The 12,202-nt window shown below is 35.3% G+C and overlaps 1 protein-coding gene across 21 annotated transcripts in view; it reads left to right on the forward strand.

Moving 5' to 3' along the window:
- Positions 1–12,202, forward strand: part of AHI1 (Abelson helper integration site 1) — a 190,875-nt gene that overhangs the window by 100,281 nt on the left and 78,392 nt on the right. For 16 of the 21 annotated variants that reach the window (XR_007133516.1, XR_007133517.1, XR_007133515.1 and 13 more), the window contains one exon: positions 7,278–7,334. The exons of 4 other annotated variants lie outside the window; for them this stretch is intronic. Coding sequence is in view for 14 of the 17 variants with exons in the window: in XM_047770131.1 (XP_047626087.1) it covers positions 7,278–7,334 (57 nt within the window). In the remaining 3 variants the exon portion in view is untranslated. Of the gene's footprint in view, positions 1–5,238; positions 5,401–7,277; positions 7,335–12,202 lie in introns of those variants that run through there. One more of the 21 variants, XM_047770145.1, reaches the window with a different exon arrangement.

Below are 12,202 nucleotides of genomic sequence, written 5' to 3' on the forward strand. Positions count from 1 at the left end.
TGTCATTTGAGTAGAGTTGCTGTGCTGTATGGCAGGTCCTTGTTGATTGTCTATTTTATATATACTGGTGTGTATATGTTAATCCAAACTCTACTCAATATTCTGTAATAACCTCTATGGGAAAAGAATCTGAAATAGAATGTATATATGTATAACTGAATCACTTTGGTATAGACCTGAAACTAACACAACATTGTAAATCAGCTATACTCCAATATAAAATAATTTTTTAAAGTCATTCGTGTTAGTAAAGTGTTTCTAACCACATTGACGAATATATTCTATATAGTTATCATTTCCTAATACAAAATTTTTATCAACTCTAGTAAATTTCATTAATGAAGGTTCTTCATGCACAAGGATATGCATTTAGTGTTATAGTCCCCATGGAGATAGGAAATTTCTCCTAATAGCCTCTGAGAAGAGAATATGAATGCAAGCATTTCTCCATGTTTAAATCTGCTGATTTGATAGAGCTTTTGTAAAAAGCTATTTTGCATGATTAATACATCGTGTATATGGCTCTACCCTTAAAATTTTCAGGCTTTTCCCCATGTGTTAAAAATAGAAAACTTTGGAGTTCCCATTGTGGCTCAGCAGTAAGGATCTCGACTAGCATCCATGAGGATGTGGTTTTGATCCCTGGCCTTGATCAGTGGATTAAAGATCTGGTGTTGCTGTGGCTGTGGCATAGGCCAGCAGCTGCATTCTGATTTGACCCCTAGCCTGGGAACTTCCAAATGCTTTGGGCACGGCCTAAAAAGACAAAAAAAAAAAAAGAAAAAAAAGAAAGAAAACTTTTTTTTCTTCTTTTTCAGTCACATTTGTGTGTCTGAGTTTGTGTGTGTGTTAAGAACCTGCTAAACTAAATACGTAGTTCTCAAAGTGTACTGTGGTATTTGCCCAGTGGATTAACTTTAAAAGTAAAATATTTATATTAATAGTCAGTGAAAAATAAAAAGAAAGCAACTGAAAACCATAAACTATAAGAAATTAAAGTGAGATCTCACTGATTTAATGAAAACTACATCATTTCATTCTAACATAGCCAGAGTATATTACAGATCACTGCATTTGTATTTTATAGATATTCTGATGTTTTCCTTTTCCAAAGCTTTCCAACTGATGTATTAACCTCTTAATTTGCCTTTTTTATATTTTGAAGAGTTATAGAAGTTATTTACCTATGGTGTCTTTTTTTAAAAAGATCAAATATAAACTTTCTGAGAGTTTAGGCAAAGTTAAACAGAGTTATGTATGTGTCTCTGAAACACGAAATCTAATCTCAAAAAAGATATTCAGTCTTAAATTTGTGGAGCAAGAGATGTAAGCTAACCACTTTTTGTCACGTATGTGACAGAAATGTAATCATTGCCATGAGTGAGGTTGAGTTTTCTGAAAGGATCTTTTATATTTTACTCTTGATGATAGCATTACCATGTTTCAAATGGAAGCTATGGACTCCTTCTCCTTTCCTTTTCCTAATGAGTCAGTCTCAGAGCCCTCTCATTTCTTTCGTCTAAATCTTTCTTAGTTCACCAATCATCCATTTGATCTTTATGGTTTCTTTCCGGTCTTTTTTTTTTTTTAAATTCCCTGGTATCAAAGTTCTATGGATGTCATTGCTTCTTACTAAATCTCTCTAAGCTCTCTTCTCTGAATTGATGTCTCCCCTGTGTTCAATTTTTTAATCTGTTAATTTATCCTACATTTTTCTTTTGTGCCAATGACTTTTCCTTTATATGTGATGTTCCTTAGTGTCTGTCTATTTTTTAGAAATGAAAGGGTGGGTAAAATTTTGGTGTCCCTCCATAATTGTTGTGTAAATAACTCTGTAATCTAAATATTTTATCACCTGAGTGGAAAGCCTGTTGAAAACTTTATATATATATATATGAGACTAAAACATATTAACTGGCAGCTTATATTTAGGGTAAACAGGCAAGGTAAATGAGTCCACCTGGCAGGCTGTCAGACTAATTACCAGAATGAGAATAAGCAGAACAGTATCCACTCTAGAAGTCTTCACTCTTTCTAGATAGTTTATTCAATATAATTTTTAGAAACAGTGTCACTGATATTTATTTATTTATGTATTTATGTATTCTTTTGCTTGTGGTTAATGCTCAGCAGTATCCATTTTATTTGGGATCTGCAGCCTATTTGGCCTTTAGCCTAAGTGTTTTACACATGAACCTTTGGTTATTTCTCCTGGACTTTGTTTTCTTTTGCCCCCTACCAAATATGCTGATTCTGTGTTTACAGCTCCTTTGAGTTTCATCGTCAGGTAGATGCTATATCTACAGAGCCCACCGTAATGTTCTCAGACAGATGTTTCTAATGGCTTTTCCTCTTCTATAGATTTGTTGAAATTTCTGTTCCGTTCTTTTAAAGCTTACCAGAGACCTATACACATTGCTGATCCCAATGGTCAATTCTTTGTCCTTATCTTCCTTGACCTATCAGCAGCATTTGACACACTCGATCACTTCTTAATACATAGGTTTTTGGGCCCACGACATTCTTGGTTTTTCTTTTATCTCATTAGCCACTTCTCTTCATTCTCCTTCACTGATTCTTCCTCTTTATATCCATGTCTTTTTAGACTATTTCACTGCAATCTAATCTTCTTTTTATTCCCTGTATATACTCCCTCGATGATCTCATGACTTTAAACACAACCCATAAACCGTGATTCTCAAATGACTGTGTTCAGCCCAGACCTCTTTCATGAATTCTAGGCCTGCGCAGTCCAGTACTGTAGCCTCCAGCCTCCCGTGGCTATTGAATACTTGGAATGTGGCTCATGTGACTTAAGAGCTAAGTATTTTAGATTTACTTCATTTTAATTTAAAGGAAATAGCCGCTTGTGGCCAGTAGCTATTATATTGAACAGTTCAGACCTACAAAATCTACTTTGATGTAAATCTTTATTATGATACCAGACAAATCAGGTCTTAAAATATAAAGAATGAATTGTCCATTTTTTAAATTGAATACGAATTATGCTTTTAATATTACAACTTTCCTGAATATATTATTCTGAAGATTTTATGGCATTTCATCATCATGATTGTGCAGATGTTACTAATAAGAGATATTGATTAACTTGAATAGAGACTCCAAGAGTTTCTTATTTTCCATATTTAAATTAATACCTGACATTCTGGTAGCACTTAGCCAAGAGGTTAGAACCACCTGAATTTAGATTCAGATTCTGTTTCTTATTCTATGACCTAGAACAAGTTATTTCATTTTAGTGACTCGTCATTTGAAAATAGAGCATAGGAAAGTGTTTACTGCAAGTGAAAGTTTTAAAATACCAACCTATGTTTGACTTACACTGCAGTAAGAGTTATAGATAGTATCTTTATGACTATATTTAGAACTATTTTAATCACTGAACCTTTTGATTTTAAATTTACTTAACTTCCCACTAAATTATAGAAAGGGAAATCACTATGCTCTTAGAATTAAACTTAGTGAATGTCCTGTGTTAAAATCCATATTTTTTAGTACATAAATAGTTTTTCAGAATATAACTTCTAGGTGTACTTATTAAAACATTTCCATGACAAAAGTAGTTTTCATTATGCAAATCTAAAGTAGGCGACTTTGAAGGTTTCAACTTCCTTATCAAAACATAATTCAAATCATGGTGAAAATAGTGAATGTTTTGTAATTTACTGCTGCATCTCCAGGGAAAATTGATACTATCAGTAATCAATTCACTCAAAGTAAGGATTAAAGAAAGAATTACAGCTACTTTATATTGCCTGCAACAGGCAAGGTGAGAGCGAGGTTGTAAAAAGGCAAAATTATTTTTGACCAGGTGTAACTTTATTGTTTGTTTTTTATAGTTGGAGAAAGAGTAGATTTAATATTGTTTGATATCAGCCATAACACACATTTTACTATTTTTGTAATCCCAAACTGAAACTGACAGTTTTTCCATTTAAGACAGGCATACAAAAGGTACTGTGGGCTATATTCCCAAATATGTACTTCTAAGATTTTCTGTACCTTTTTTTCTGCTAATAAATTTAATGCCTGACTTTGAAGACAATAAGTATGCCACAATTTTGAAGCCTTTCTTCAGTTACTAGCTCTTATTATTTTTAGTTTTTCAGTATCATAGTGAATATATCTATATATCAAACTGTGGACCACATCTCTGATAATGAAAAATATTTTCATTCATGTTTAAAGTAGAATAAACTTTACTCCATATAAATCATATATACTACTTCCTTCCCTTTATATATCTTCCCTTTATAATTCCTTTCCTTATCTATCTGTATCCTTTTATATCTATTCACCTTTTCACATGTTTCATATCCCTGTCTGTTTCAGTCTTATTTTCTGTTGTTCTGTGGAAAGTTATAAATTTCAAATAATACTAATCACTTTTTTTTTTTTGGTCTTTTTACCATTTCTTGGCCGCTCCCGTGGCATATGGAGGTTCCCAGGCTAGGGGTCTAATCAGAGCTGCAGCTGCCTGCCTACGCCAGAGCCACAGCAATGCAGGATCCAAGCCGAGTCTGCAGCCTACACCACAGCTCACGGCAACACCAGATCCTTAAACCACTGAACAAGGCCAGGGATTGAACCTGCAACCTCATGGTTCCTAGTCAGATTGTTAGCCACTGAGCCACGATGGGAACACCCACTAATCACTTTTTACTTACTAATTTTGCTTAGGATGGGAACAGCTTAGAACCAAGGAAGCAGCTCCTTCTATTTCCCCTCCCCTGGTCATGGGGGGGGGGGGAATTGAAATACCATTTATATCATAAAAATAATTTTTATTTCCTTTGTAAATTTATATGTCCCAAAAAACTTTTTTTGTGAATTAAGTCTGTGACAAGAAAGACTTTAGTTTTTAAACACTTGGGTTTGTGTCTGCTGAAGGCCCTGGAAATTCAGAGGGAGAGGGCTATCTAAATGAAGTTTTCATTTACTCTTACTCAGTTAGATTATACTTTTCTAAGACTACACTCAGAATAGCCCTAAAGGTTTCTCATAGAGTAGCTAACTGCGTACTTTTGCAATTTGTGGTTTAGTCAGTTTGGTCTGGATAGTGAAGAGACCATGATCTCATAGAATTTACTGGTAATGTTTTCTGGAAATGAATATCCATCACTTATTGAAAATGTCAACTAACAATGGAAATTAGGTTGAAGAACCAGACCTTCTGGTAATGATATGTCTAGATAATAATTGATTTGTATTTTCCAGAATTTTAAACATGTGTTTTCAGGAAGCATTTTCCTTGAGTGAAAAATGAATGAAAATGTAAAGAGTCACCCTCTGTGTTTTTCTGCAAGTCTAAGAGCAAAGTTGATGACAAATATGGAAACTAAGAAATGACTAAGTGGAGTGACTGGTCATTTTTTTTTAAATAATTTAAGCAGTTTTTTGCATTGTAAATGTTTGGTAAGTAAAAAGTAGAACGTTATTCTACTGTTCTAATTTCAGTCGATTTACTTTTTTTCTCAGTTTTGTCCTCTGGAAAAAATCCAGCTATAATTTCATAAGGAGTAAAATTGAGAATGATTTTTGACTAGTGTCTATCTTTTTCTTTTCACAAAGCCAGAAATACTGTATTTTAATAGAAGCACTCTAAAAAGAATCAGTTGTTCAGCTTAAAAAATAAAAGTTCTTTTTATACTTTATCAAAAATTAATTCTGGAGTTCACATTGTGACTCAGCGGATTAAAAGCCCAACATAGTGTCCATGAGGATGTAGGTTCAACCCTTTGCCTTGCTCAGTGGGTTAAGGATCTGACGTGGCTGCAAGCTGCAGTGTAGGCGGCAGATGTGGCTCAGATCTGTTGTTGCTGTGGCTGTGATGTAGGCTGGCAGCTGCAGCTCCAATTTAACCCCTAGCCTGGGAACTTACATATACTGCAGGTGCAGCCATAAAAAGAAAAAAAATTTAAAGAGAAAAATTAATTCATACAGTTTGTCAACCAGTGTTGATGGAGAGCTTCCTATGTGCAACGGACTCTGCCACACCCTGGGGAAGTGGAAGATGAAGGACTGCCCTCGAAGTCCTCCCAGTCTAGTTGGGAATCCAGCAGGCAAAGAAATAGTTATAATGTGATGAGGTGACTTCAACAGAAGATAAGCATAAAATACTAAGGGAGTACAGAAAAAGGAATCAGTCTGATTAAATGTGTTAATTTGCTGTTGTCTTTACAATATAAAAAAAATACTGTCCATTTAGGACACCTCTAAATAACAGCTTAGAACTAGAAGTCTGGATTTTGTTGCTGGCCTTTTACAAGATTAATGTGTCATAAGTCACATGGTAGCCTTAATTGCTTGTTACATCTTTCAAATGTGCCTCCCAGGGGTATTCTGGGAATAAATGAGTGAATACGTAGAAAGCACATCAGTTTCTTTTGTAGTGTGTGTGAGCGACTCTGTGTGTGTGTTGTGTATACTTGCCCTTCTTTTGAAAGGAATCCAGTCTTTCAAATCTATTAAATTTGTCTGAGCAAAGTAGGCAGTGGGCAGGCTTTTTATTTTGGCCAATTCAGAATCAACAAAGTTTGGGGATTTGGGAGGGAAGAGGTCTCATTTTCCTCTTTTTCTTCTTCTTTCTTTTATTTTTGTATTAATATTATGAGGCTTGGTACTTAATATCATCTCAGTCTTTTCAATATATATATTTCCAAGTGCAGATTTAATAAAGTGTTAAAAGTAAAACACTTTATTTTTTAATTTTTATTTATTTATTTTTTAGGGCCACACCTATGGCATATGGTGGTTCCCAGGCTAAGGGTCAAATCAGAGCTGCAGCTGCCGGCCTACACCACACCCACTGAGTGAGGCCAGGGATTGAACCTGCGTCCTCATGGATGCTAGTCAGAGTCATTTCTGCAGAGCCATGATGGGAACTCCAAAAGTAAAACACTTTAAAAGCTAATGTTAAAGGCAGTTATAGATGCACAGTTATAGCAGTTAGGTACATTAATGTACTCCTTAATATTCTTTGAACTTTGACAGCATAATCACATTTTAAAAAATGACTTATCATTGCTTTGTGTTGTAGGAGAACATCTAAATCATCATACTTACGTTCAGAATTTCAATTTATAATCTCTCCCAAAATTTAAATTGTGTTTTTAATGACGGCCCTGGGAACATGAGTTCTCACTACCTTATATTCTCAATACTATACCACTGTAGTAGATGAAAGTAGTTTTCCACTATTAAATCTTTTCTCATGTTAAATCTCTTCTTTTTTTTTTTTTTTTTTAATACTAAAGGATGTTTCACTCCTGCACATGCAGATACTGGGAATGCAAGATTCATTCATACATTCAGTAAGTACCCAGTGAGTACTTACTTTGTCCCAGGCACTGTTGTAAGTGTTATGTGCATGTATCAGTGAAAAGAACAGATAATAATCCATGTCCTTGTTTCAGCTTACCTTCCAGTGGAGGGAGAGACAATAAGCAAATAAATATAGAATAATTGATGAAACAGGGAAGAGGAATAGGGTGAACTGGGGATCGAGTGAGGTTGCTCTTTTTAATGGGTGGTCAAGGAAAGCTTCACAGAAAAGGTGACACTTGAGCAAAATTTTGAAGAAGAAAACAAGCCATGTTGTCTAGGAGAATAGCATACCCAACCAAGATCCCAAGTCAGGAATATGCTTGGTATGCCTTTTGCACAGCTGAAGAGGCCAGTATGTCAGGAGTGCAGGAACAACGGGGAAGAGAAGGACAGAGAGGTAGCGAGGGGCCAGACCATACAGAACCTGATAAAAATAAAATGCAGAGTGCCACCCTGTCTTCAACACTGTCAGTATTCACTAGAAAGCAGTTTTTTAAAGGGAGAGGTGAGTGGAATGGTACAGTTTGGTATTTGCTATAATTAAAAATATGAACAAAATGTCCTGGGGAGTAGATACAACGTAGTGACAAACAATCCTGCTAGAGAAGGCAGTATTTAAAGTAATTGTTAAAATAAGTAAGTAAATAAATGAAGTAATTGTTATAAGATGAGAAGACTGTTCATTATAAAAGGCATTAGGTCAGTCCAGCTAAGAAAGCCAGTTAGAAGGCTATTTTAATGATTGAGGTAGAAGAACAAGACTGAAGTAAGAAACTAGAGATGTTAAATCATTAAAGTATTGGAAATTTGAAATGTGAATGGTAAGGGACAGAGAGGTAGAATTTGAGGATAACTAAGGATTCTAATTTCAGTGAATGAGTGGATGGCAATCCATTAACAAAAATAGGGAAGTATAGAAATATTGGGATAGCGGTAATGAATTGCATTTTTGGATCTATTGAGTTTGAGATGCCTGGCAGTCATCTGGTGTGAGACATCAAGTAGCTGACTCATCTACTTGAACCTTATTTATTAAATGACCTACTATGAGTCAAGTCCTGTGCCAGGAACTGGACTGCTTCCTTTGAAATATAAGTGTGGAGCATAAGTATAGATTAAGGAGTCAGTGGCATATGTGTAGTCTTTGAATCCACAGGAGTGAGGGCAATAAAGCTGGAAGAGGCTATTGAAGAGACTAAGAACCATTAGGATGACTTGATAGCTTGGATATTTGCTACCAAAAAAGGCAGTAAAGGAAACAGTTGAGAACACAGGCAAATATAGAAAGCTTCTTTTGGTGCTAAGCTTTTTTAATTCTTCACTGCAATAACAAATCTGAATGAAAAAGAAATACCTGAATTATATTATCATACCTTTCATCTATTTTGTAGCTGCACTTGTGATTTGCAAGATATCCTATAACATTGTTCAAGTAATTAATATCAGTGTTAAGGATTTAGAAATACTAAATTATATTTTAAGTATTGGACACACAGAATTATTTTGTCTTCATCTATATAGTATATATCTGTCATGATTTTGTTGGAAACATACTGACTGTACTCAGACTGACTAGAGCATGTCACAAAAGATTGGAGCAGACTTTAGTCTCTTGTTCATTAAGAAATTGATCAAATACTAGAAATCATATGTAGTTATTGGTATCAGTTTAAAAGTCAGTTGAAGAAATGCTAACTTTATATATTCATTGTATCAGCAAATTTAATTTTTGACTAGTATTTTGGAATAAATAGCACAGATCATTGGAACTTAGCATAACCCAGGAAATCTTACCAGCAGGTGTGAAACATAACTGAAGCCAGGAAAAACTGAATTATACTCATTTTTGGTGGTGGTCTGAAAGCAGGAGTCATGTTGTCTGCTGTGTTCTCCACCATGTAGCTACCCAGTTCTCCCTGCTTGCTTTGTCCTTTTCACATGAGTATTAGTTTACCAGGCTCAAATTTTAGGGGCCCCTTGCCTCGCTTCCTAGTGTCTTACTCACTCATTCATGTTTACATACTCCTAGCGAGTAGTTCACCACCCATTTCCATGACTAACACAGGAAAACCAACTAATTTGTGGTTTGAATATTCACTGCATTACCTCTGTGGTCTGTATAGACATCCAAACTTTGTAGACTCAAGGCCCTTAGCCTTTGATGTTTCTGAGTTTGAAGAAGTTTTTTTCGTATAATGTATGAAAAGTGCAGTTTTCAAAGAATATTTTCCATGTGAAATCTTTGAAATATGTACCCAGTAAATAGAGGGCTTCCCATAGTATCCTGAAAAATCCAGTGTGAAATAAATGTTAACATTTTACTAGGCTAAATGAGGATAAACCACATTTAAGGTCCACATTTATTAAAAATTTGATTTTAGATGAATATTTAGAAAAATATGTAGAATATGAGGTGACTGTACCAGTGGAGACTCTATGGCCTATTTTGCTATTTTTATAATTCTCATTTTTTTATTCATGTATTCAGTCATTCAGCATACATTTATTGAAGATGAACTACGTGACCCAAGCAGCTAACACAGTTTTAGTAAATATAGTGAGGAAAATGCTGTAATAGGCCATTGCACAGGAATACTGAGAGAGGGAGATGGAGAGGGGTGTCTAAGTCAGAAGAGGGTGAGGAGAAGAAAACCACGTGGTATTTCCTGGAGAACATGATGCTCGACCTGAACTTTAAGGGATGCCTGAATGGCTCTGTGCGCCATTTCACGTTACGCAGTTTGAGTTAAACAGTTGAGGAAGAGGATTGTTATCCCAAAGATTAAGCCATAGAATGACAAGGTAGCAATTTTCCCTTTGGAAAACTCACTCTGGCAGTGTGGGATGTCATTGGAAGACTCATGGAACAAATCAGGGAATTGGGTTAGGAACCTACTTCGAAAAATCCAAATGAGGAGAGAGTGTCTAAATAAGTACTGGTTTAGAGAGGAGGGAGCAGGTTTTACATAGATAGATAGATAGATGTATGTCTTTATGTTATGTGTATGTATGTCTGTACACACACACATATGTATGTGTGCATAATTTATAATAAAAATATTTTTAGGAAAGGTATGATAAAGCCAATATTTTTACTTCAGTTTGTGTGAGACAAGCCCTGAGTTTTTTTGTTCGTTTTGCTTTTTCGGGCCACACTCGTGGCATATGCAAGTTCCCAGGCTAGAGGTCAAATCAGAGCTGTAGCCACCGGCCACGGCCACAGCCACAGCCACAACAACTCTGGATCCGAGCTGCATCTGCGGCCTATACCACAGCTCACAGCAATGCCAGATCCTTAACCCACTGAGCAGGGCCAGGGATCAAACCCACATCCTCATGGATCCTACTCAGGTCCATTAACCTCTAAGCCACAAAGGAAACTCCAGCCCTTAGGTTTTTTAAAGCAGAACTCATTAGAATAGCTATCTTTTGCCATATAAGTATTTAATTAAAATGCTTACTATCTATTTTATCCCTTTAAATTTTAGTATTTAAAGGCTATTGAGGGAGTTCCCATCTTGGCTCAGTGGTTAGCGAATCTGACTAGGAACCCGGTTGTGGGTTTGATCCCTGACCTCGCTCAGTCGGTTAAGGATCCAGCATTGCCGTGAGCTGTGGTGTAGGTCGCAGACGTGGCTCGGATCCTGCGTTGCTATGGCTGTGGCATAGGCTGGCGTCTACAGTTCTGATTAGACCCCTAGCCTGGGAACCTCCATATGCCGCAAAGCCGCCCTAGAAAAGGCAAAAAGACAATAAAATAAAATAAAATAAAATAAAATAAAATAAAATAAAATAAAATAAAATAAAATAAAATAAAATAAAAAACAAAGGCTATTGAAAACATAACAAACATAGAATTTTTTTAAATTGAAGTATAGTTGATTTATAATATATGTTTCAGATGTCCAAGAGTCATTGGATATTTTATAGATTGTACTCCTTTCAACGTTTTAAAATAGTGGCTGTGTTCCCTGTGCTATACCATACATCCTTGTGGCTAATTTGTCTTATACCTAGTAGTTTGCACCTCCTGATCCTCCGCCTCTATCTTGCCCCTCCCTCTTTTCTCGCCCCATGGTAACCACTAGTTTGTTCTCTGCATCTGCGAGTCTGTTTGTTTTGTTTTGTTTTTTCATGGCTGAAAGTATTTGATCTTTTAATGGTATTACATTTCTTTTTAAAAATTTTTTATTATAGTTGATTTACAATGTTGTCAATTTCTGCTATATAGCAAATTGATGCAGTTGTCCATATACATTCTTTTTCTCATAATATCTTCCATCATGTTCCATCACAAGTAATTGGATATAGTTCCCTGACTTCATGTATTTCATCGTGATTTGATCCAGGCCAGACTTTTTTGGCAAGAATACTATAAGTGATACATGCTTTTTTGCATCTAATCAGGTGGCCTATAATGTCAAATTGTTCCACTGTCAGTATTGTTATATTTAGTCCTGGATCTTTCTCTGAATATTTTAAATATATTTTGTTGGTGTACATGTCTACTCATGTGTCATCCCCACATTGTTTTAATTACAGAGGTTTTCTTCAGTGTATATTGATACTTAGTAGTGTTCATTTGCAATTATTGCCCTTTTTTTTTCCCCAGGATTTTTCTAGCTGTTCTTGCATATTCTTCTGCATGAATTTTAGAATCATGTCTAGTGCTGGGGCAAAAAAGTTCTTCATTGGAACCACATTAAATTCATATGTTATCATTTCATTTGTGTGATTTTACATTATCTTATTTAGAATAAGGAATGTCTTTCCATTTGTTCAAGACTACTTTTATGACTTTCAAAAGTATTTCAACATTTTCTTCATAACTGCTTTGTGCATTTTTGTATTTATT

This window comes from Phacochoerus africanus, chromosome 2 (assembly GCF_016906955.1).
Source record: "Phacochoerus africanus isolate WHEZ1 chromosome 2, ROS_Pafr_v1, whole genome shotgun sequence".
Taxonomy (NCBI): domain Eukaryota; kingdom Metazoa; phylum Chordata; class Mammalia; order Artiodactyla; family Suidae; genus Phacochoerus; species Phacochoerus africanus.